General features: G+C 50.1%; 1 protein-coding gene across 1 annotated transcript in view; it reads left to right on the forward strand.

Annotated features, from left to right (window-relative positions):
• TUT7 (terminal uridylyl transferase 7) overlaps positions 1-26,130 on the forward strand; it is a 1,558,036-nt gene that overhangs the window by 360,908 nt on the left and 1,170,998 nt on the right. The window contains exon 9 of the mRNA XM_086961199.1: positions 15,731-15,850. Within this exon, the coding sequence (XP_086817325.1) occupies positions 15,731-15,850 (120 nt within the window). The remainder of the gene's footprint in view (positions 1-15,730; positions 15,851-26,130) is intronic.

Here is a 26,130-nt window from a genome sequence, read left to right on the forward strand (position 1 = left end):
GTGGGAAGTCAGTTTTTACCTGGACAGAACCAATTACTTGAGACTGGATGACCTGCTCTTCATTGGTTACATGGGAAAAATGAAGGGGAAGGCTGTCAACATGTGAACCCTTTCCAGGTGCATCATCTTGCGCATTAAGATCTGCTATGCCTTGGATAAAAAGAAGCCACTGAAGGTATAAGACCTCATTCTACTAGAGCTCAGTCTTCTTCAGCTTTGGCTAGAGCTGTTCCTGTAGTAGTAGTAGACATCTGTAAGGCAGCAACTTGGGCCTCCCTCCACTCTTTCGCGAAGCAATATTGCTTGGATTTAGTGGTGAGGAGGGACAGCCATTTGGCTTGTTCTGTGCTGCCAGATTTTTTGGTATAGGTAGGCGGACACCCTCCTCCTGGAGCAGGACTGCTAGGGGATTCAGCTCAAAAGGTGAGGAATCCACAGGCAGATGTATTCATCAGAAGAACAAGTTACTTCCTTTCGGTAACGCTTTTTCTGGTGGATACAGTATCTGCCTGTGGATTCCTCACTGACCCACCCGCCTCCCTGTTGTCTGCCTTCCTATACCGAACAGAATTTTCAGTATAACATGACTTGTATTTCATTGTTCTTTGAAATGTTACGTAGCTTGTGGCTATATGTCTAGTATTTTCTGTCTCTTTTCTTCTTTGAAAGATATACTGGGGTTATGGTGCTTCTATTGTATACTGTGTATATTTGTGAAGTGTTGTTTGTTCACCCGTTCGTCTCAAAGACACGGGGGAAAAAAAAGAAAATAGTGGAACCGATGTCAGCACGCAGATGAGGTCTTCTTCTGGCTTTGATGACGTCAAGCTAAGTCGCGAGCAGGGTCATGCTATTGTGATGTTTTTGTCGACATAGGAGCGCTAAGGAAAATGTTTCTGTGGAATGCTGGTGCAAGGGTAATTCAAAAGGTGTGGAATCCACAGCAGATACTGTATCCACCAGAAAAAGCATTACCGAAGGTAAGGAACTTGTTTGTTTCTATTTTTGAAATGCACTTTTCCTGTCAGCAGGGGAGGCTGCGGAGTTTCAGCTCTACAAGGAAGTATAGGAAGGATATTGTGACTGCGTTGGTATCTTGTCTCAAGACCACCTTGGCAGAACCATAAAGGTGACTAAAGCAGAGTTGTGGCCACTATTGTATGGCAGGGGGGGGGGGGGGGCAGTACCTCGGGGGGAGCAGGCTTTGAAACTCTGACTCTGATAATGAACCGGAAGTGGGAAAAGAAGACAAAGAAAAAAATACTAGGAACGAAAGATAAAGAGGCCAGCATCCTAGCCTTGAGAGCAGACGAGCAAACAAAAGGCAGGGCAAAATAAGCTAGCGAAAATAACAAAGGGGTCCATAAGGGCATGCACTCCTCAGCCGTTCAGAGGATTATCAGCTATACAAGGAACTAAAAAGTTGATAAATTACCTATGTGGGAGGGGCGTGGCTTGGAAGCCGATGGGAGAGGCGGTGTGAGCTCTGGACTCCGCGCAAATCCCAGCTATTATCCTGATGTCCTCTGATAATTAAACCCACCTGTTGGCGTCGAGCGTGCTGGAAAGGGAGCACACCTGAACTGTCGTGTTATTAGAGTGATTAAAGGAGCCAGTCGGGAGCTGTGAGCGCTTTTTGCCGCCGAGACTGCCGTGAGCGAGGGAACTAAAATGGCGGCGGCACAGCGGCCTGGACTCTCGCATCCTGAAGGGTGAATAAATTAGCGCGACGGGCCAGAGGGCGCAAGTTCTGGCGGAGCGGTGGAACTGGCGCAGCGGGCATCTCCTCGCGACCTAGATCAAGGGAGCACACGAAGGGAGTCACTGATCGGAAGGGGGCCTACCGGCGGAAGCCAGGCCTGGCGGCTGCCAGGAACAGGAGCAGTGCAGCAGCGTAGACCGTGGTCCCGGAGGCGCTGTGGCACCGGCAGACGGCGTGCAGGCAGGCGGGAGCCAGGACGAGAGCGAAAGGCTAGCAGCACCTGCTCTGGCACCGGTGGGTGGGCATCCTGGGTCCCGAGCTGCGGAGGCGGGGCGCAGGGTAGGCCGCGGCCTGCGGGCTGGGGCTGGAGTGGGGGGACACATAGGGAGACAACAGAGGTGGCGGCGTGGCAATACTTGGGGTAGTCCTGAGACCCCTTGCGCAGCCCGAAACTGGTGACGGTGGGCGGATGGTCCTGGAGTCCCAGCATAACGAGAGGAGGAGGAGTGCGGCAGACCACAGGAGAGGACGACTGAGCAGGGGGCTGACCCTGGGCAGCAACAACAAAGTGTAGCCTTAGAGGATCACTGAACAGGGGCTGCCGGCAACGGTGCAGAAACGAAGGGAGGAGAGTTGCATGGCCTGGAGTCCGGAGGTGGAGAAGAGGTAACGGAGCCCCTAAGAAACAACAGTTAAAAGACTGTAGCGGATATAGGGAAGTGTATGCTCCGCTAGATGAGTACAGCGGTCATCTTGAATTAACTGGGAGCCGGAGAGGTACATGTCCTGTGGAGCGTCTTAGGAGTGGACTTGGAACCCTAGGGATTGGTTGAGGAGGAGGTGAGGGGCTCGGCTGGAAGCTAAAGAGGCCTGCGAGTTGGACTGCTAATGGATCAAGATCTCGGAGTGACTATGGAGCTGGGGAGACAATGCCGTGCTCATGTTCAGGCCTAATTGATGGAGTGCTGCGCCGCCAGAGCTGGAGTGAAGTCGGAAGGAGAATTTTTGGTTGGAAGTAGGCACGAGGGTGAATGAAAGGCTGGCAATAAATAGGAATAACCGGGACAAAGTCATTGATGTATAAGATCTGCAATTCCTAAAAACTGAAGGTGCACAACAAATTGGGTTGAGTGAACTTTACCTTCTGGGAGGTGCTGGGAAAAGGGGCAGCGGACTTTGGTGAACTATACCTGGGTTTTCCATAGGTCCCGAAAGCAAGGAGGAACGCTGGTGCATACAGAGGCGCGAATTGGAGGGTCCAATTATGGTGAAACCCAAAGGGAAGAAAGACGGAACGCCCCAGCTGTCGGACATGGAGCCTTTCGGCCTGACGGAGCAGGAAGCCGCAGAGACCCCTCAGGATCCTGGGATGCAGCAACAGTTTGACCACATCCTCGCGGCCATAGCGGACTCTCGCACCGCCTTGCAGCAAGACATCGCGCAGGTGGCGACGGGCCTGGGCCTTTTGCGAGCCGATCACTCTAAGCTTGTTGATAGGGTGAAGCAACTGAAAGGTCAAATTCAGGAGGTAGTACCAGCCCAAACAGCGTTTGAGAGCAAAGTGGCGGATGCATTGGACCGTATCCAGGTGCTAGAAAAAAGAACTGAGGATGCCAAAAGCAGGAATCGACGCAATAACATCCGCATAGAGGGCCTGCCTGAAAAAGAAGAGGGAGCGGATATGGTACAATATCTGGAGAACTGGCTGAAGACAGTGGTGGCCCCTGAGGGACTATCCTCCTTCTACATGTTGGAGCGTGTGCACAGGGTAACGCGAAACCACCACTCCTGGGTCGCCCACCCCGCCCGATGGCGGCCCGTTTGCTCCACTATAGGGACATAGATTTCCTGCTCCAAAAGGCGTGCACAGAGGGTCCGTATCAGGTTGGAAATGGAAGGGTGACACTATTCCCGGATTATACTTTGAAGACACAGCGTCGCCGTGCATCCTTCCTGTCAATGAAGAAGGAGCTCAGAGCGGAGGGGCTTCAGTATTCCTTGTTGTTCCCCGCCAAATTGAGAATAATCTTGGATGGTAAAACCCAGTTTTTTGATACCCGAATTGAGGCATGGCTAGAATCCTACAGGGCTGGTATGGATCGCACATGACTACATGTATCGGATCTGCCAAAAGCCCAACAACTTCGCAAATCACAACGGCTAGGCCGATGGCGTCGAGGATTGCGGAAACCATCGCTGTCACAGACTGAAGAAGAGCGACGAGGGGTGCTGGAATCGGTATCGGTTATGTCGGGAGACCAGCGGAGCCAATCAGCGGAAGGAACGGACTCGGAAGGAGAAAAGGCGCAATCAGACACTGAGATATCAGATGCGGACTGCACCAGGGGACCGGAGGTCACGCCGTCAACAGCGGATGGACTATTATATGAGTAATGGCATGTGCATTGGGGGCTCGCTGTTGAAGAGCTGGGAACCTGGCAAGCCTGGGGTCACTGTCGTGGATGTAGGATGCTGGGGTCGGGTGGCCTGGGGGGTGGGGGGGGACTCTGGGATAGATATGTGATGCAGAGCTTGTGTAACGACGGAGGTGTAGTGGGATCTGCATAGCGGTCAGGAAAGTAGGGTGGTCTTGATTTTTAATAGGGTATTCAAGCGGGATGGGGGTAGGAGTTTACGCGGTCGCCTGTTGGTACTGAGCACCCCCTACTGCCCATAAAGCATGCCCACAGTGACTACTGGTGGGCCTAGAAGTGTGTTGACTGTTGATATGGTTTGGACGGGGACTGGCAATTTTGTTCTAGGACCTGTTCTTGGGAGGGTGGGGGGATGGGGCAGTTGGGGTTCTGGCTGGGAGGTATGGGCCACTGGGAGGTGTAGACATGTGCAGGGTAAAGAATGGCACTTGTTCAACTGCAATGGGTACGTTACCTGAATTACGTTGCATAACATTGAATGTGAGGGGTCTGAATTCTATGACACAGCGCCACAAAGTCCATGCATATTTAGTCAGGAGGGGAGTGCACATAGCGCTGTTGCAGGAAACCCATCTTACCAAAACAGAAGGACAGGCACTGCAGCGCAGGTGGAGGGGTCAGATTTTTAGTACATTATATTCAGTGTATGCACGGGGAGCATTAATTGGGTGAGAGCGGGGGTTCCTTTTCAGGCCACGAAACACACAATTGGCACGGAGGGTAGATTTGTGGCAGTGGAGGGGCGACTATATGGTAAGGACATAGCGATATGCAGTGTATACGCACCAAATATAGAGCAGGCACACTTCCTTGACCGCATGTCGGGTGAACTAGTGCATTATTTTACGGGCCCAATTGATCTGGGGGGGACTTTAACTCTATAATGGATGTATCGCTAGACTGATCGCACCCTCCGTTGGTGGACTCACCAACCTGTAGATTAGCCAAAGGTAGGTTGGACTGGCAGACCAGATGGAACCTGATGGATGTATAGAGCAGCCATCACCAGCGAGATTGGGATTACTCCTTCTCGGCGTGCATGAACTCCATGTCAGGTTAGACGCCATCCTATGTTCAGCATCGATAGTGCCCAATATAGTACATTCGGAATATTTAACTAGGACATTGTCAGACCATAACTCGTTATTGATTACCTTAAACTGAGTGACAGTTCCCACTTGGCGACTGCGCCCGGAGACATTAGAGGACCCGGTCTTCCAGAGGGAACTTTAGGAAGGTATAGGGCACTATTTTACGGACAATGAAGGAACAGCTACTACTAGAGCGGTGGAATGGGATGCCTTTAAGGTGGTAATAAGGGGGCTCTGTATTAGCAAGCATGTAGGGGTACGTAAGGTGTTGCTGCAAGATGTAGAAAAGGCCAAAAATAGGTTGAGAGCTGCAGAGCAAGCCAGAGCGGAACATCCGGAAATGCAGGCGGAAGTGGTAGAAGCAAAGGAGGCAGTTGCAGGGGGAAATGGAAAGGCTGCAAAGCTTTGATTATAAGCCTTATGTCACGAAGGCTCATGCGGAAGGAGATAAAGCCGGGACATTGTTGGTATGGTTGGCTAATCCTAATGTGAGGGGGTCACCAATTATGGCGCTGGAAGAACAAAATGGTAACGTCATATATACTCAGCGCGAGATTCTGGGGCGATTCCTAGACTATTATAAGGCGTTATACGATAGTACATTGGTAGCAGGTGCACTGGATATCGTACCCTACCTAGAGAGTGTTCCACTTCCACAGTTGGATGAGGAACAAGCGGATTCATTGGGCCGGAAAATCACTCTGGAGGAGGTCCGTAGTGCGATTAAGAACATGGCTCGGAATAAAACTCCGGGTGTGGACGACCTACCCATAGAATTCTACTCCTGTTATGTGAACTTATTAGCTCTGCGGTTATTAACAGTCTACAACGAAGCACGAGATCTGGGTCAACTTCTTATGTCCATGAGAGAGGTGCTTGTTCTCCCTTTACTAAAACCAGGACGGGAGGGCACAGATGTGAAAGCGTACAGACCATTGTCGATGCTGACCACGGATTATAAAATCTTGAGTCGCAAATTGTCGTCCCGTCTCCTGCAGCATATGACTAATTTGATACATGGGGACCAGGCGGGGTTCATCCCAACTAGGAACACGGCTACAAATGTGCGACGTTTGCTGAGGATTATGGGGGAGGGCCAAGGGAGCTCATCTATGCCCACGATCCTATCAGTGGACATAGAAAAAGCCTTTGATAGTCTAGAATGGCCATACTTATATAAAATCTTGGAGCGGTTTGGAATGGGAGACGCGTTTGTAGGCTGGATTAGGGTGTTACATACATCAGCAGTGGCAAGAGTGCGAGTGGGTGCGTTGATTTCGGCTCAATACCAAGTAGCACGGGGAACGAGACAGGGCTGCTCGCTGTCCCCACTTTTGTTTGGACTGGCTATAGAGCCTTTGGCGGCTAGGGCTAGGCTGGGACAGAGTTTTGAGGGCCTGCAATTCAGAGGGGAGCAGCAATACATATCGCTGTACGCAGATGACTTATTGATGTTTTTAGTGGACACGGGGGTGCGTTGCAGGGAGCCGCAGACTTGCTATCGAGGTTTGGAGACATATCAGGGCTGAGAGTGAATTGGAATAGGACGTGCCTGTTCCCTCTGAAACCAGGCGGTATCATACCTGGGCTATCCTGTGAGGTGCGTTGGGAACCGACGTGCCTGACATACTTGGGGGTTCGTATTTATCACAAGACCGTAGATATGCTGGAAGGGAACATCAGGAGATGTTTGAGAGCATTGAAGGGGAGTATGGCGTTTTGGTCTACGTTACCATTGTCGGTGATGGGACAGATAGCATTTTTGAATATGGTGGCTCTATCTCGATTGTTATATCTCTTTAGGACATTGCCCATTTGGATCCCGGGATCGGTGTTCAAGCTACTGAAATCCATGATAGTGGGATTTCTCTGGGGCACCGGTAGGCGAAGAGTGGCCCAAGCAACCCTTATGAAGCAGAAAGTTGAAGGTGGACTAGCGGTCCCAGATTTTGAGCTCTACTACCTAGCAGCCCAACTCCAAGTCTTAACTCAAGAAATAGCGAGGGAGTTTCGAGGCCCGGACCACTTGAGAGGCAAGGGAATCCAAAGACATGTCCTGTCATTTATAGTTCTGCAGCAAAAGCTCAACCTTCGGGATCTCTCGTTAGAGGAGAAAACGCTGCGGTTATGTTGGAACCGTGCCCAGCGCAGGGCTGGGGTACTACACCCCTATGCCCCTGAAATTCCACTAGGGATGTCAACAGCATTACCCCATGGTGGAGATTGGACTCCTTTGTTGGAATGGGAACAGGTAGGAATTCAGGTATTGGGTGACCTATATGAAGACGGCGAGCTCCTGACTTACAGGGTGCTGGAGGAGAGGCATGATCTACCTGGAGTTTTTTTTTTACTACATGCGGCACTAGTAGCGGCAATTAGGAAACATTGGAAGTAGGGAACAGTGGAACCCAAAACAACAATGGCATGTCAGTATGCAGTGATGGCGGCAGGGGCCTTCAAAGCAGTTACATGCCTCTATTCCAGGATGCTAAAGGAAGGGCTTAAACCACTAGATACGCTACAGGCAAAATGGGAGACAGGAATTGGGAATCCCATACCAGAACCCGCATGGGGACATATCCTTCGCAGGGCCTGGAAAAGCACTAGGAATGCACGGGTCCAGCTGGTGCATTTCTTCATACTGCACAGAGCATATTTAACTCCGGGTAAGATTCGTAAATACTTTCAGGTAGAAGATGCAGCATGTCCTAGGTGTGCGGGAGAGGGGGTGGAATTGGAACACATGCTGTGGGTGTGTCCGAGGTTAGGAGGTTATTGGATGGAAGTGGGGGACCTGTTAAATGCGGTCACTGATCGGAGGTTAGACTTCGATATAGCCACGTGCTTGCTACATTGGTTTCTCCACACGCCCAAAACGTAGGTGACAAGCAAATTTGTGGACATGGGATTAATCCTAGCGAAACGAGAAATAACTATGCACTGGAAGTCGAAGGAGGGCCCGAACAGTAAAAAGTGGAAGGCGGAGCTAAGTAAATGGGCCAGTAGTTAGTGTTCTTCCATTCCAACAGGCACGACACTCGAACGAGAAAGCGTTAGAGACAGCAAGGGCATGGGAGATGCTGGTGCAGTCGCTGAATGATCAACTGACGGAGGAAGAATGAATGGGGAGTGTTGTTAAATTGGAAGACCTGGTATATTGATGGTATTAGTACGCTTGCATTGCAGTCGGGCCATGAGATGTGTTTTAAGACTGTTTCATGTACTACACACCATGGGCGGGGGTGGGAGACAGTTGGGGTTAGAGGTAGAGTAATATGTAGATAAGTCATGCGTAAAAAGGAGGATGGACACGAGTAGAGGGTAGTGCAATTGCCGAACTGGAGTTCTGGTACAATAAGTGGTCATTTCAATGTGATGTAATGTAACAGTTTTGGCATCGCTTTAAAGTGCCTTTGCATGACCTGTACTGTTTATTGCACTTTGTTTACAAACTACCAATAAAATATGTTTACAAAAAAAAAAGAATAATAAATTACCTATGTGCCTACAGTTAGTATAAATGAATTCAATGCAGTTACTATCCTACTATTGGCTTACTCCTATTCCCAAACACTGTGCAAAATTTCACAAGAGGTACAAGGACTAATTGAGTGCCCACAAATTTGAACTGTTTAAGTGGCATATGTCTTCATTTAAAAGCCAGTATTTTTTTTAAACCTCTAACGCGGTCCAGTGTCTGAATTGTATAAATGCCTTACCGCAGTTTATTTTACATTCTGAAATTGAATACCACTCCTGTGTTCTTCTTTACCTATCTTTAGGGGTCTCTACACATGTGGTTTGCCACACGAACATTTAAACAGATATATCACATAGTTCGAGGCATGTGGGCTGCTGAATTCATATCTGTGCATAGATCGCCGCCTAGTGTTGGGTCCGGATGATTGCACATTGTTGTCCTGGAAGAGTCTTCGAAGTATCACGAGATAGGTGGCTCCTCCCCTGGACTACAGTGCGCATGGGCATCGCCTCCATCCCCAGATTGTTTTTTTCCGCCATTGGGTTCGGATGTGTTTCGGTTCCCTCTGTCGGAACCGATAGTTGTTCAACTTTCTACTCGAGACCAAAAGGTCTTTAGGCTGAGCGTCGGTATAGTTGCGTTCGGGTTTCTTGTCTGACTCTCAGCTCCGAACTCTTGCTACCCTTCCGCGTGCTCTCGGCGCGGACGGGCCTACACTACACTTCTGCTATGGAGCGGACTCCGTTTAAGAAGTGCCCGGTGTGTAACTCCAAGTATCCACACCTCGACGTGCACCCCGTGTGCAATAAATGCTTGTCACCGGACCATGACGAAGACAGCTGCATGGCGTGTTCGAAATTCCGGTGCAAGAAAACTCTCAAGATTCGTCGGGCCGCTAGGCTCCAGGCCAAGTTCTCGGCTACCGCGGCGCCCCCACCAGACGACATATTCGAAGAATCTGTTGGAGACGAAGACGACGTACAAGGTTCGGAATCTAGTCCCGCGTCCGAAGGGGATGCCTACGACGCGGGTGATGAGGACTTTGACGAAGTCGCCGACGAGGTAGGGGACGACGATCGGGCTATTGCCACCGTAGGGGATAGCTCGGAGGAGGAGCATCCCCAACCAGACTCAGGGGTCAATCCCCTTCATACGGCCCAGGTCGAGGGATCGCCTTCGGGCCTTACCCAAGACCTCGTTATAAGTCCAACGTCCCCGCCTCCGGGCCCGGTCAGGGACATTTCTGAGGCACCACTCCCGTTGAAGAAAACGAAAGTGAAGCCATCTGGTCACGCTCCCTCGGTTTCGAAACCGAAAGTGAAAGTTGCGCTGGGGCAGAAGGTTCTGGAGGCGTCAACTTCCAAAAAATTCAAGATGGCCGACTTGAAGAGCCACGCCAAGATGGCCGACCCGAAGCCCTCGGGTCGGCGCCGAAGGCGAAGTCGACCGACGTGGCTGCGTCGGCGCCGAAGGGCGTCGAGGACCCGAAGACGGCTCCGAAGAAGCGTCAGGGCGACGACGCGACCCGGGCTCGGCCGGCGCCGGCCCTTGGGGACAAGGCGCGTGAGGTGTCGGCCCCGAAGAAGGTGCCTGCCATCGATCCGACTCCCGACTCGGGGAGATCGCTCGAGCCGGTCAAGCCCTCTCCTGCCTTAACAAAGAAGGTAGCGGAATCCCTGCAGCGGATACGGAAGGACAATGTGGTTCCTGATCAGGACACTGTGGCGCCTAAGCACACGCCGAAGCCTGCGAAGGCGCAAACGCCTATCCGTTTTACTCTGCCGCCAAAGTCGACGCCGAAGGCTTTCACGCCGAAACATAGCGGGCCCTCGAAGGAGGTGTTGACACCGAAAGCAGCCTTAGTGGTGTCGAAGCTTCGGCTCCAGCCGCTTGCTGAGGAGGAGCGTCGAGAGGTCATCATCGACGCCAATACTGGGAAACTGTCTCTCCTCAAGAGAAAAATCACCACTGAGCCAGTGTTGGAACATTTTCGGATCCCTCTCAAAAATAAGAGGGACTCTGCGGAAACTTCGGCCCCGATAGAACCTATGTCTCCACAAGCCCTAGGACACTCGCCAACGCATTCCGCCGCAGGCGATGCTGACGAGGAAGATGCCGAGTACAACTATCCGGCGTACTCGGATCCGGAGGAGGAGCATGAACCTTGGTCGGCCGGAGGCGACACGGAGGACCCGCAGTCGGGCCAGGACACGCAACTTTTTGTGGCCAAAACGTCACCGACGGAGGACTCGGCGGCCTTCAACGCTCTGATCGAGAGAGCTGCGGCTAAACACGATGTCGAGCTGCACTCGGACCCTGTGGATGTGGACTTTTTATTTGACACTTTCTCAGTGGCTGAAAAGTCAGTCAAAACACTGCCAATGCTTAAGGGGGTGCTTAAACACGCAACGGAGGTCTTCAAGGAGCCCACCCGGGCGCGTGTCGTCAACCCTCGCATTGACAAAAAATATAAGGCAGCGCCCTCAGATCCTACGTACATCAAGGGACACTTGCCACTGGACTCGTTGGTTGTATCCAACGCTCGGAAGAGGGCGAACTCGCAGACCACTGGTGACGCTCCTCCCCCAGACAAAGAGTCCAAAATCTTCGAGGCCTCAGGGAAACGAATTGCTGCACAGGCAGCTAATATTTGGAGAATCTCAAACACACAGGCCCTACTTGCACGCTATGATAGGGCTCATTATGACACCTTAGAATCACTACTGCAACACTTGCCTGACCAGTACAAGGAGGCAGGAGAAATGCTGATTCAGGAAGGAAAGCTCATCTCAAACGCATCCATAAAATGTGCGCTGGATGTGGCCGATACAGCCTCCAGGGCAATCAACACCAGTGTGTTGCTTAGACGGCATGCTTGGCTTAGAATTTCAGGGTTCAAACCCGATATTCAAACGACAATACTGAACCAAACAGTTAATCCTGACCACCTGTTTGGCCCTGAGGTGGATGCGACGCTGGAAAAAATGAAAAAAGATACAGACACTGCCAAGTCTATGGGGGCCCTCCAGTCTCAGCAGTTTCGGAGTGGTTCCTTTCGCCGCTCCAATTCCAGAGGCTCCTCAAGGGGTCAGGCATCGCAGTCCACACAGTATTACAAAAGTAACACCCAGACCTCATACAACAACAAGGGTAGAGGTGGTTACAGAGGCAATAACGTCAAGGGCAGGGGACGTGGAAACAACAGCTCCAGGTCCACCACCGCCAACAAGCAGTGACGTCTTGTCACTGCCCCCCGACCATACAACACTGGTCGGGGGAGACTCCAGCAGTTCCTGCCCGCGTGGAGATCCATCACCACGGACAGGTGGGTCAAGTCTCTTATCCAGTACGGTTACTGTCTGGAACTTACTTCCATTCCATCAAACATACCCCCAAGGAGCCGTCCTATGTCCGGCGAGCACTTGACCTTGTTGCAGCAGGAAGTTCTAGTCATGCTGCAAAAAGGGGCAATAGAGCTCGTTCCATTGCAGGAAAGGGGAACAGGGGTTTACCACCTGTATTTTCTAATCCCCAAAAAGGACGGATCCCTCAGGCCCATCCTGGACCTCAGGCCCCTCAACTGGTACATTCTCTCGGAGCACTTCCATATGCTCACGTTGCAGCAAGTACTCCCTCTGCTTCAGCAGGGGGACTTCCTGGCTACGCTGGATCTGAAAGATGCATATTTTCATATCCCCCTGCATCCTTCCCACAGGAAGTATCTCAGATTCACGATTCAAGACCAGCATTACCAGTTCAGGGTTCTGCCGTTCGGGGTCACCACGGCGCCAAGGGTATTTACAAAGTGCCTAGCGACTGTGGCGGCGCATCTCCGTCGCCAGAACGTCCACGTCTACCCCTACCTGGATGACTGGCTCATTCAAGCAAAGACAGAACAACAGTGCGTCGACCATGTGTCACGCACCATTCATCTCCTGCACGATCTGGGATTCTCTCTGAACTACCCAAAGTCCCATCTCCAGCCCGCCCACGTGCGACAGTATCTGGGCGCGACAATCAACACTCTGGCAGCCACTGCGCAGCCAAATTCTGTGAGAATCGCCAGTATCCAGGCGCTGATCCAACGATTCAGACCCCAGCACTCGCTTCAGGCGAAGGTGTTCATGCAGTTGATAGGCATGATGGCCTCCTGCATCTCCATTGTCCCGCACGCGAGACTACATATGCGTCCGCTTCAGGAGTGCCTAGCACGTCAGTGGACTCAGGCTCAGGGGCAACTGACAGACCTAGTGTTGGTGAGCGGTCGGGCATACAACTCTCTGCATTGGTGGAATCCACAAAACCTTTGCAAGGGCTGACCATTCCAAGAGCCTGTGCCACAGATTATCCTGACGACGGACGCCTCTCTCCTGGGATGGGGAGCGCATGTACTCCAGTACACAGTGCAGGGACTATGGACACTACAGCAAAGGAAGATGCACATCAATGTGTTGGAACTGATGGCAGTCTTCATGGCCTTAAAGGCGTTCAAAGTACATCTGTGCAACAAAGTCGTGTTGATCCGGACGGACAACATGACGGCCATGTACTACATTCAGAAGCAGGGAGGCACACACTCTCCACAGCTGTCTCATCTGGCTCAGAGCATGTGGAAGTGGGCCATTCAGAGGAACATCTTCCTCATGGCAGAGCATCTCCCGGGCAAGGACAATCAGATGGCGGATCTGCTCAGCAGGCACAGCCATCAAATGCACGAGTGGGAGATACATCGATCAGTACTCCAACCGTACTTCCAAAAGTGGGGTCATCCAGAGATAGACCTGTTCGCCACAAAGGAGAACGCAAAATGCCAAAGCTTCGCCGCCAGGTTCCCACACCCGCAATCACAGGGCAATGCGATGTGGATGAACTGGTCAGGCAGATTTGCGTACGCTTTTCCCCCAGCACCGCTGATACCGCTGGTGGCAAGCAAGCTCAGGCAGCACTCGATGACTCTCATCCTGGTTGCTCCAACGTGGGCTCGCCAACCATGGTACACCACGTTTCTGGAACTCTCCGTGGTACCGCATCAAAGGCTTCATCTCACTCCCAGCCTTTTGACGCAGAGCCATGGCGACATTCAGCACCCAGACCCGCAACAGCTCAACCTGGCGATCTGGCTCCTGAAGTCCTAGAGTTTGGCTACCTCAATCTTCCCCCCGATTGCATGGACATCATTCGGGAGGCAAGGAAGCCCACTACTAGAGCTTGTTATGCGGCTAAATGGAAGTGGTTTGTCATTTACTGTGTTAATCACAACATTGACCCGCTGGATGCTTCCATTCAAAACATCATTTGTTACCTGTTCCACCTGTATCAATGCAATTTGGCGTACTCTTCCATCCGCATTCACCTGTCTGCTATGGCAGCATACCTCCAGAATAGGCAACACCTGTCGCTCTTTAAGGTCCCTGCTATCAAGGCTTTTTTGGAAGGACTCAAGAGAGTCATTCCGCCAAGGACCCCACCAGCTCCAGAATGGAACCTCAATGTGGTTCTTACAAGACTGATGGGGTCCTCCCTTCGAGCCACTGCACTCTTGTGAGCTTCAGTTTCTAACTTGGAAGGTTGCGTTCTTAGTAGCAATAACATCGCTACGGAGGGTTAGCGAGTTGCAGGCGCTCACCATCCAAGAACCTTTCTTCCAGGTACATGCTAACAGGGTTGTACTCCGCACTAACCCTAAATTCTTACCCAAGGTTGTATCTCAATTCCATTTAAACCAGACAATTGAGTTGCCGGTGTTTTTCCAGAACCCAGAGACGCTGGCGGAGCGGATGCTCCACACCCTTGACGTTAAGAGCCTTGATGTACTATGTAGACAGGACAAAAGATTTTCGCAAAACCAAGCAGCTTTTCGTTGCTTTTGCCACACACCACAAGGGAAACGCTATCTCCAAAGCGGGGATCGCTAGGTGGATCGTGAAATGCATTCAAATCTGCTACGCTAAAGCTAAGCGCACTCTCACTATCCCACCAAGGGCCCACTCCACCAGGAAGTTGGGGGCCTCTATGGCTTTACTAGGTAACATTCCCTTAGAAGATATCTGTAGAGCAGCCACATGGTCTACCACACATACTTTCACTAAACACTACTGTGTAGACGTGCACTCCAAACAGCAGGCAGCTGTTGGTCAGGCTGTTCTCAAGACACTTTTTCAGACTGCTGCAGCTGGCACGGGCAGCCGCCGATAATGGAGGGACTGCTATGTATTCTATGCACAGATATGAATTCAGCAGCCCACATGCCTCGAACTGCAAATGCTACTTACCAGTATGCATCTGTTCTTGGCATGTAGGGCTGCTGACATTCATATCGCCCACCCTCCTCCCCGGCGCCTGTAGCAGCTGCAGTGTTCATTCATATATATATGCTCATAGCATGGTCATCACTCACATACTTCACTCCATCTCTGCCAATGGCTAAAAACAATCTGGGGATGGAGGTGATGCCCATGCGCACTGTAGTCCAGGGGAGGAGCCACCTATCTCGTGATACTTCGAAGACTCTTCCAGGACAACAATGTGCAATCATCCGGACCCAACACTAGGCGGCGATCTATGCACAGATATGAATGTCAGCAGCCCTACATGCCAAGAACAGATGCATACTGGTAAGTAGCATTTGCATTCTACGTCTCTTGTATGCACAAATTGATTTTCTTTTGGTGCACTGTGCAAATAAAGTCCATTGCTTCTCAATTATATGCCATATATGATAGCGTGTTGTCATCTATAGCGTGCCACAGTTATAAAAAAAATATAACATTTCAGAAAACTGTTTGTAGTCTTCCAAAATTTTAAATGTTTCTAGGGAGGGCTTTAGAAAGTTACAACATATATGAAAACTAGGGTCTGACGTAAAAGGACAAAACAATGTGTGCATTACATGGCAACAGTCACCAGTGAAGTTAAGTACTTGTCTTATAACCCGTTTTTCATATGAGTAATGACTTGGCATAAGACTTAAGTGTCACAAACGGCACATATTAATTCTCTTGCTTTTTTCTAATATATATAGCTCTGCCATATCGATAGTCCAGAAGAAGGAGGCTTGCCACCTTACGTGTTTGGTTTGATGGCCGTTTTCTTTCTACAGCAGAGAAAAAACCCTGTTCTTCCTGTTTATTTGGGATCATGGGTACGTATAAAAATGTTTGATCTGTTTTTGTTCTCATATATGAAACCGCTTTTGTTACTCCAGCGTGGTGGATGCAGAAACACATGGGTGAAGGCATCTAAAGTAGTAGTTGCGGAGCAGAGAAATGGCTGGTCTGAAGTGGAGAGTTTACATACCCAGATGGAAGCCGTGGGGAAGACACCACAGACAGAGGACATTTGGAAGTAGAAGGTGGCACATGTCTTAGCAGGCACTGGCGCACACCTCCTGGTCAGTGTTGAATTTGAGCCGATGATTTCTGGTGCTCGAGACTGGCACTTAATTGTCAACTCTGGTGCTTGTAACAGTCTGCCACAAGGTGGCACTAGCTGACTAAATAAGATGACCACAACAAGAGTTAATTATTAATTCAATTTACTACATTAAAAATGACTATTACCTGCCGCCCAAGCTATTCTTCTAATTGGGGGCTTGAAATATTCTGAATTGTTACACTTGTAGGAATGTGATGGTTAGTAGTTATGGTGTTACTGTCATTAGTAGCATGGCAGGTGCAATGTGTGGTGCAAGCTACAGTGTCCCCCTGGCACTTATTCTTTTTTTTACAAATTAAGCCCTGCTCCTGGTAAATTGCTTATGAGGCAGAGAGAGAATAAGAAAGAAAGCAAGTGAGGAATAAAAAGGCAACGTAAGGTAACCAGTAAAAGCTGCCATTACAGTTCACTGGGCACCTACTCTCTAGTTTATTATTGTCTTTTTGTGAAAGGCACAATTGTTCGTAAAGATGTTACATTGCAGACAGAACAAAAAGGCGTAGTTTGTAGCATTTCAAAATGGTAAATTTCCTTTGCAAACTGCAGAATCTTTAGTTTAGTTCTAGACCTTACCAAAAATACATAGGGCCTGATTATGAGCAGGCCTGTCGGATATAATCCGTTACCGAGGTGTTCTGAATTTCTCAGATGCGATAATTGTCGCATATTCCACATTTTAGGGGCTAAGATGCTGATTTTGAGGCTTACTGCACCACAGTCCGCATGTCCTAGTAACAGGTTTGACATGCCAAAAATGTACTAAGGGTGTGATCTGGATTGCACTTGGAAATTACTGAGTGACAGTGTTATAAGCATTGCATCACTTGTAGTTGCTTTCTATGGAAAAACAGGTGTTCTTTCACATGGTTCAAAATTTAACTGAATACCAAGGCACTTTTAGTCCAGTTTATAGTTTAGGAGAGCGTTAAAATTGACGGATATGCATTGTGCCAAAATGTATCAAGTGGCCAAAAGACACATAATACTTATTATAAGAATATTATAATATATCACGAGTTGAGAAGAGCAAGATGGTTATACCATTGAAACGCGTCGGAGCCTTCTGTTGAACAAAACTTGATGAAATTCTCCCCCACTATGTCGGTGCCTGGATACTGAACGGTAAAAGTAGGAGTGGAAGCTATATATATTACTTCGTTAAAAACAACTGAGAAACTGACAAACACGTTTCGGCCTCCTGGGCTTTGTCCATGTTAATCCATGACTTCAATTCAACCTTTAATCATGTAATGATTTCATTGGGCAGCGACTACGAATAAACACTATAAAACAGACTACAATTCATTTACCTGTTCATAATGAATAGTATTGGTGTCAGCCATTTTAACATGAATAGACCCTACATCGGGTCTTATACATATACCGTTTTTTGGATATAAAATTACCATCATGAATCAACTCCATATAATATTATAAAATGTAAGATATAAAATGGGAATTGGAATGCAATTATCCACTCGCAATTCTTCTCACTAATAAATGTTATCAATAATGCCCTGGATGGGCTGGCTCCATGATATATCTACCAGATGTAAGAAGTAAGAGTAACAATATATGCAACCAAATCAAATTCTATAAATCCACAATAAATGTACATTATAATTATACAGTTTGTTAATTAGTTCTTTTAATGCCCACTAGTGACTCTAACAAAATCATTCATTTATGAAGTGATATTGGAGTATCTGGCTCGTGTTTTGACCTAATTTTCATTTTATTTGTTACACTGAATTACCTCTGGATATTTTCATGAATAAATACAATGTGTAAAAAAGGGTTCAGATATCCTGATTACACATATTTAGCTGGAGGTGAAATACATAATCCAGCCATCTGAGAGAAATATAGTAAAGAGGAAGGGAGCAGGAAAAAGAGCAAGAGAGAAAAGTAAGGAAGGGAGGAAGAAAAAGAGGAGGCTAACTGGAATGTTTTTCGCTTTATCCTTCTCCGAGGTGTGTCCACCTCACTGCTGAGGCCCCAAGGAACTTGGTTCCTCAATTCTATTATGTATTCAGATTCAAGGTGTCTCAAACATTTAATCTGCCCCCCCCCCTTTCTTTGTGGGGGCACCTGATCTGTGCGGAAGTAACTTAACATGTCACTTCTACTTTGATGTGCCTCCATGAAGTGTTTCGCTACTGGATAAGCCACATCCTGATTGCTATTGCTAGAGTGTGTTCTAGTAGTCGTTCTTTTGCAGGATGGAGAGTGCTACCAATATACTTTTTTCCCCACGGGCATTCTAGACAATAAGTTATAAAATTGTAATTATAATTTAGTCTTTGTCTTTTGCCTGGTATTTCAAAATCCTTTACCTTCAAACCTGCGACCCCCTGTTTTTTTGGGGGTATGTTCAATGTAATAGCTGTGTACTAAGACGTCTTTGAAGGATACACTTTTCCTGTGTGCAATATCGGGTCTATTCAGTAACTTAGGTCCCAAAACGGTGTCTGACTGTAAGACAATCCAATGTTTTTGAAGCAGCCCTATGATCTGATTAGATTCAGGTGAAAAATTCACTATCAGTCTCACCACATCGCCATCCTCTCTTAGCTTCTGTCTCGGGGTAAGTAAATCCTGTCTGTCTTTAGCCCTCATCTTGTTAGCTGCTTCCATCAATGTTTTATTGGAATGTCCTCTCCCTCTGAATCGGATAAGTGCTTCCTTTTCTGCCATACTGTAATATTCTGATGGCGAGCAATTGCATTTAATCCTTAATAGGTCTCCAAAAGGAATGCTATGCATCCGATTGCGGGGATGCTGATTCTGAGTGTGCAGTGTGGCATTACCTGCCGTAGGTTTTCTGTATAATCTTGTACATAGATTGTCTTTGACATATGCTTGCAAGTCCAGAAAATATACTTCTATGCTACTAATATGACAGGTAAATTGCAGATTCAAATCATTGTTATTTAAACTTCTAGTGTACATTTCTGCTTCTTTTCAGGTGCCCTGCCATACAATAAAGAGGTCATCAATATATCTGACCCATAAGGCCACCTAATCAACACAACGCTCGTTTGATTCCGCCCAGGCCACATGCTTCTCCCACCAGCCCACAAAGAGATTTGCGTAACTGGGGGCGAAGCACGTGCTCATGGTGGTCCAATTGCCCTGAAAATAAGAAATTATTATTCATCTGAAAGAGACAGTTATAGATTCCTTACCTTAAAATTTCCCCAGGCGTCAGACTGGATATGGAGAATTTTTCTCTTAGCAGTACCCCTGTGCGTCTGTAGGTGGCGGTGGTGGACTCTGCGTCCTTCATCGGTGTCGTGGTAGCTGGTATGATGTCGCTGTGCTACTTAGACGCCACCCCTGCACGCTGACGCCAGTTCTTTCTTTTTCCGCCCAACCTAGTGTCGATCCGGAGAGAGCTTACCCCTTTAGTCAATCTTTGACTACGCTTTTTATGAATTTTTAAGATTTCTTCTTTCGAGTCATCGACTCCTGGTGCACGAGGGATGTTCCTTCATTAAACCGGCTTCAAGCCCTGCGAGGTCTGTCACAAACTGATGTCTGTGACGGACCCCAACCTTGTGTGCGTTTGGTGTCTGGAGCGCGACCACGACTCTAAGTGGTGCTCCAACCGCCGGGCCATGAATCCGAAGTCTTTTCGGAAGCGGTCCAAAACACTCTTGGAGGCCCGGAAGTCGGCTCCGCGTCGCTCCTGGTCTCTCTTAAGGGGAAGGTCCCAAGACTGTTTGCAGAGCCACCACACCCCGTCCTAGTCTTCGTACTCCTTGGGTAAGTTGAAGCACAAGAAGAAGGCGAAGAAGCACCGTCACTCTTCGCCTTCTCCCCCTCGGTCGGCTGACACAACGTGGGATCCGCAGCGTCGTCGCGCCAAGGCTCCATCTCCGGTGCCTAATACAGGGACGACTCCGTACCTCCCCCCGTTTCTGGGTGCCGTGGTATCCTCTGCCCAGCTTCGTACGTTCTACGAAGTCCTCCGTCATATCTTTGGGCAGCCCGACTCTGCTGTCGTGCCTTCAGGATCAGCGGAGTCGGTCGGGGGTCCTGGGCCTTCGATACTGGCAGCTCTGGCCCCAGCGCCAGAGGACCCCCTGTGGATCCAGGCCTGGATCCAGATCCGTGCCAGTCTGCCGTGCCCCCGGCTTACACTGTTCCCATCCTCACCCCCCGAGATGGACACAGAGCCGGACCGGCGTGGACTGACGTCGGAACCAACGCTGGAGGCTACTTTTGTTCCCTTGTTCATCCCATGTGTTCCCTATCGCCCTGAAGATGGTGAAGTGGACTGAGAGGCAGACCCTGTGGCAGACCAGCTGGAAGAACCAGACTGGAGAGAGGAATTGGGTGACGCCAGTGGCCTGGACACTTGCCCAGAGCGTGGCATGCTTTCTCCCCCAACGTGGCTACGGAGGAGGGAGCGTCCTATGCTGTGGTGGTGCATAGCAGTAACAGATCACAGGAGGTAGCCCATAAATCCTAAAGAGACCAGGACACTAATCTGTAACAAACAGTGTCTCAAAGGTATTATTTCAAAGGGCAAATATACATAAATGTGCGATGACACAGTTAATTACACAGGATTGAATCCTTATGGATTCAATCCTGTGTAATTAACTGGGTCATTGCACATTTATGTATATTTGTCCTTTGAAATAATACCCTTGAGACACTGTTGTTTGTTACAGTGGTGGTGTGTAGGACAGCCGAGGCCTTGGGCCTGGAGCTTCCTTCAGTGGCAGTCGGGACTAATCTCCTGACAGAGCTGTGGCAACTTCCTCAAAAACCCTCTTGCCCTTCAACAAATTCCTTACAGATGTCGTTCTGGGCACTTGGTCCAAGCCCAGCACAGGGGCTCCTGGGGAACAGATAATTGCCCAGCTCCGGGCGATTCCATTTTCCTCACCCAACACCCTTCCCCCCGAGAACTTGGTGGTCCAAGCTTCTTCTTATAAGGGCGCATTTCCTTCTCCTCCTCCAGTCAGGGAATCAAAGAAGCTGGATCATCTTGGGAAGCGCATGTTCTCTTCCTCCAGCTTGCCACTGCCGTCCGTGAATACCGTGTGTCTCTTGGGCCAACAATCCCATACAATCTGGGATACCGTTGCGCAAGTGCTGACTCAGTACCAAGAGGAGGCCTGGGCCGTTCTCTCCCATGCCACCGTCTTTCGATCGCATGTCAGAGGATCATTTGGTGCTTCTCTGCCAGGAATTTCTGCTCTTTTGGCCTAGGGAACTATTGAAAGGGTGCCTGCACCAGATGTAGGTTGTTGTTGCTATTCCCGCTATTTTCTGCTACCCAAGAAGGACAAGGGCCTGCGTCCTATCCTAGACCTCGGGACTCTCAACCGCTTCCTCCGCAAGAAGTTAAAAATGCTCATGTTGGCTCATGTTCTGTCTGCCCTCGACCCTGGAGACTGGATGGTGGCGTAGTACTTACAAGACGCCTATTTCCATTGTGCCAGCCCACAGATGCTACCTACGGTTCACAGTAAGCCACAAGTATTTTCATTTCACCGTGTATCCCTTAGGCCTTACCTGCACCCCTCGGGTGTTCACGAAAGTGATGACGTTGGTCGCAGTTCAGGGGTTCCAGTCTTTCCCTATCTCGACGACTGGCTGTTGAAGGCGGTCTCCCACCTCCAGACTATGGCGGACCTTCTTCATTTGTTGGGGTTCACTATCATCTGAAGTCACTCCTGAATCTCTCTGTCTCTCCTTTTCATTGGGGCTGTTCTGGACACAGTGCAGTTTCGGGGTTATCCCCCCGAAAAGCGAGTCTGGGATATTCGGGCTATGGCACAGATGTTTCAGCCTCTATCCCGTATTTCAGTGAGAATGACTAAGGCTGCTGGGCCTCATGGCCACCTTCATCCTGCTGGTGGATCATCAGATGGCATATGCGTGCTCAGCAGTGAGACCTGAAGCTCCAGTGGGCGCAGCATTAGGGGAATCTTTCCAGACATCCAGATCTCAGAGGGAACTGCATAACAACTGCAGTGGTGGGTAACAAACCAGAATTGGGTCAGAGACAGATCCCTCTCCCTTCCCCAACCATACCTCAAGGTGGTGAACGATGGATCACTCTTGGGATGGGGCGGCCACCTGGGCGAGGCAGAGATCAGAGGAGTCTGGTCTCTGGCGGAGTCCGGGCTCCATATCAACCTGTTGGAACTCCGGGCGAATCTCTTGGCATGGAAGGCATTCCTTTCTTCCCTCAAGGGAAGGCAGTGCAGGTGTTCACAAACAACCCCTCTGCCAAGTAGTACTGCAACAAACCGGGTAGGTGGGGTTGTGGACCCTTTGTCAGAAGGCTTCTCGCCTTTGGACATGGCTGGAACATCAGGGCATGAACTCCAAAATGGACAAACTCGGTCGTCGGTGCCTGGTCGATCACGAATGGCATCTACACTCAGAGGTGGTGCAAGGTCTCTTTCAGAAGTCAGGAGAGCCTTGGTTAGATCTGTTCGCCACCGAAGAGAACGCGCAATGTGAGTAGTTTTGCATGTTGGAGTTTCCGAGGTAGCACTCGCTCGAAGTGCGTCGTCCTGTACGCCTTTCTGCCTGTACCACTTCTGCTCCGAGTTCTAAAGAAGATCAAGCGCGGCCGGGTCCAAGTCATTCTTGTGGCCCCGGACTAGGCACGAAGAGTCTGGCACCCGAGCTCCAGAGCATGGCCATCGATCCTCTGATCAGACTGCCCCTTCGGGAGGATCAACTGTCGCAGCAGCAGGGGGCGGTGCTCCGCCCAAACCTGTCCAGCCTCCACCTCCTTGCCTGGAAATTGAGCTGCAACAGTTGACCGCTTTTAACCTTCCACCCGAAGTCTCTGTAATGTCATCTTGGCAGCCAGGTGTCCCTCCACTAAGCTGGTATACGCCTGTCGATGGAACAAGTTTGTGGCATTGTGCACAGCAAAGGTTGTGGATCCCCTCTCTGCCCCTTTTTCTGAGGTTCTTTTGTTCCTTCTTTCTTTGACCCAGCAGAGCTCTGCCCCGGGGACTCTTAAAGGCTATCTGGCAGCCATTTCTGCTTTTCTACGGCTACCAGATCAGCCCTCTTTGTTCAAGTCCCCCATTGTTAATAGGTTCTTTAAGGGCATTGTTCACCTCTTTCCTCCATCTCCTTTCATAACGCCTTAGTGGGACTTGAACCTTGTCTTGACTTACCTTATGTGTGCTCCCTTCGAGCCTCTTCACAACTGTCCTCTCAGGCTCCTTACTCTGAAGACTGCCTTTCTTGTTGCCGTCACCTCTGCTTGCAGAGTGAATGAGCCTCAGGCTCTTTCTTCTAAGCCCCCTTACTTCTCGGTGCATCTGTACAAAGTGGGGCTTAGGACGAGATACTTGTTCTTTCCTAAATTAGTTACTCCTATTTACATAGGACAAACTATCACTCTGCGCACCTTTTTCCTACCTCCACACCCTTCCAAGGAGGATAAATTACTCCACCGTCTGGACCCAAAATGTGCGTAGTCCTACCACCTTGACCACACTAAAGATTTCCGAGTGGATGATCAACTCTTCGTTGATTATGTGGGTGCCAAGAAAGGTCAGGCTGTCCAAAAGCGTACTATCTCAAGATGGGTTGTCATTTGTATAAAGATTTGATATGCTTTAGCGAAATAGGAACCTCCAGTGGGGCTGCGGGCTCCTTCCTCTAGAGCTACGGCAGAAACTACTGCTTTGTCATGTGGAGTCCCACCATAACCATAGGCAGTTATTATTTTAAACTGCGGGTGCTCTGGTTTCAATCCTGACACCAGGAACAAGCCAATAATCTCTGTATTGTTCGGTTACTTGGTTTTAACATCACTTCCTCACACCACTACCTCTTTAGTTTAGCACTGCGCCCGCCACTCACCATACCTATTAGTCTTCTCATCGAAAGGATTTACTGTATCCTATAAAGTGTAGCAATAAAAGCATCACTGAGCTCCTCCCTCACAGTGAGGGGGGTTCCCTTCCTTTTTTTTTTTTTTTTTTTTATATATATTTTTATTGCAGAGTTATAAACCACAGGATACAATTGTTCAGCCAGTACACTTGTGGGGTCCCCCCGTCCAATAAGAATTCCCAGTCATACACAGCCATTCAGCCCGCATCCCGGAGGCCGGGCGGCATATTTTATCGCTCGAGAGGAACACATCACAGTGCACGTCCCATAGGGACCCTGGTTGAAAGATCGTTTTGCGTATCTGCTTTTACCCCCCCACCCACAACAACATTCCCGTCAGCCATCCCAGTGATAGTCAGTGACGTCGCCCTTGTCGGGACCTGCCCTAGGCGCTATGGGTCGTCACACCTGGCTGCTCTACCCAGCCATTCTACCCTCCCCATAGTATCCACCGTCCCAGTAGATCCAAGACCCTAACAAGCGACCAACTAATGGCTTCCGGCCCTCCCCAAACACCCTACAACCAACCCCCCCAAAGCCCCCCCTCCCCTGGCAACTGCTAAGGTGTGTGCCTCGTTCTGTCGAATTGGATGGGACCACTACAGTGCGCGGTACCATACTTCTGTGTTCGCCCCGCGGTGTCCAGCGGCTTAGTTCTCGCCATCCTCATCCTCTACCAAAGAATCACGCAAAGCCTGTACCACTAACTCCCATGCACGCGCCGCATCCAATGCCTTCTCATTCCCCAACTTCACAGCTTGCTTCATCCGGAGCACACTCTCGCAGTCAGACCACCGCAACAGCTCATTCTTCCATCTACGCAGTGAGGGTCCCCCCCTGGACTTCCAATGCCATGATATTTCCCTCTGTGCCAATATCAGGCCCAGATCTATGAATTTGCTTGTCACCCTGGTGTGCTTAGTATGCGGGAACCAGAGCAATAGGCACGCCGCCATGTCGAATTCCACCTCCCTGTCAATCACTTCATTCAGAAGTTCCCCTACCTCCGCCCAATAGGTCCCCAGTTGTGGGCACCCCCAAAACAAGTGGTCCATGTCCGCTCCCGGGGACGAAAACCGCGGGCAACAGGCATCCGGCACCTGAAAGTACCGCTGTAATTTCTCAGGAGTTAAATAGGCCCTATGGAGCACATAGAAATGCACCTGCTGAAAACGCGCGTTTCTAGTGCCCTTCCACGTGCGTCGCAGGATGTGACCCCATGCCGTATCCGGTATGGGCCGGCCGACGCTCACCTCCCATTTAGCCTTGAGCCCTTGGAGTGGTTCCAGCCCCTCGTTCAGCATCCTATTATGGAGGCACGTCACAGCTTTGAACGTACCAGCCGCCATCACCACATATTGGCACGCCATAGTCGTCGTGGGTTCCAGGAGCCCCTCTTTCCAATGCTTTTGTATGGCAGCCACTACTGCCGCGTGTAGGAGGAAGCCCCCAGCAGGCAGCCCGAACTGGTCCCGGAGCACTTCGAACGGCGCCAAAGCCCCATCTATGTACAAGTCGCCCACCACCTGCAGTCCCGCCTCCTCCCAATCCAGCAACGGGGACCAATCTCCTCCGTGCGGCAATGCCGTCAACATCCCGATCGGGATCTCCGGGGCATAAGGCCGCGATGCCCTCGCCCTCCGAAGGCTCCTTTGCCAGCACAGCCGGAGCGTCCGCTCTTCCATGGTGAGGGCCCGTAACTCGAGCCGCTGCTGCATGATAATGTAGGACAGCACGTGGCGTTGTATTCCCCGATCCCTGTCCTCCTCCGGGCCCCGGAACACCCTGGCTACGTTCTGTGTAAGGACCTGTAACTGCGCTGCAAGATAATACAGCTCGAGATCGGGCACAGCCATGCCCCCTTCCAGCTTGGGGCGAAGTAGCGTGCTCAGGGCTACTCTACGGCGGCCGTGCCCCCATAGAAAGCCAATTATCATTGACCGCAGTTCTCTAAACACCCCCTGGGGAATCCAGACAGGCAGCGTTCGGAAATAATAGAGGAAGCGGGGGAGCGCCACCATTTTCAACAGTGCTATCCTGCCCAGGACTGTCAGCGGGAGGGTTGACCAGAAAGACAAGCTGCCCCGCAGCGCCCGG

This window comes from Lissotriton vulgaris, chromosome 3_1 (genome assembly GCF_964263255.1).
Source record: "Lissotriton vulgaris chromosome 3_1, aLisVul1.2, whole genome shotgun sequence".
NCBI lineage: Eukaryota > Metazoa > Chordata > Amphibia > Caudata > Salamandridae > Lissotriton > Lissotriton vulgaris.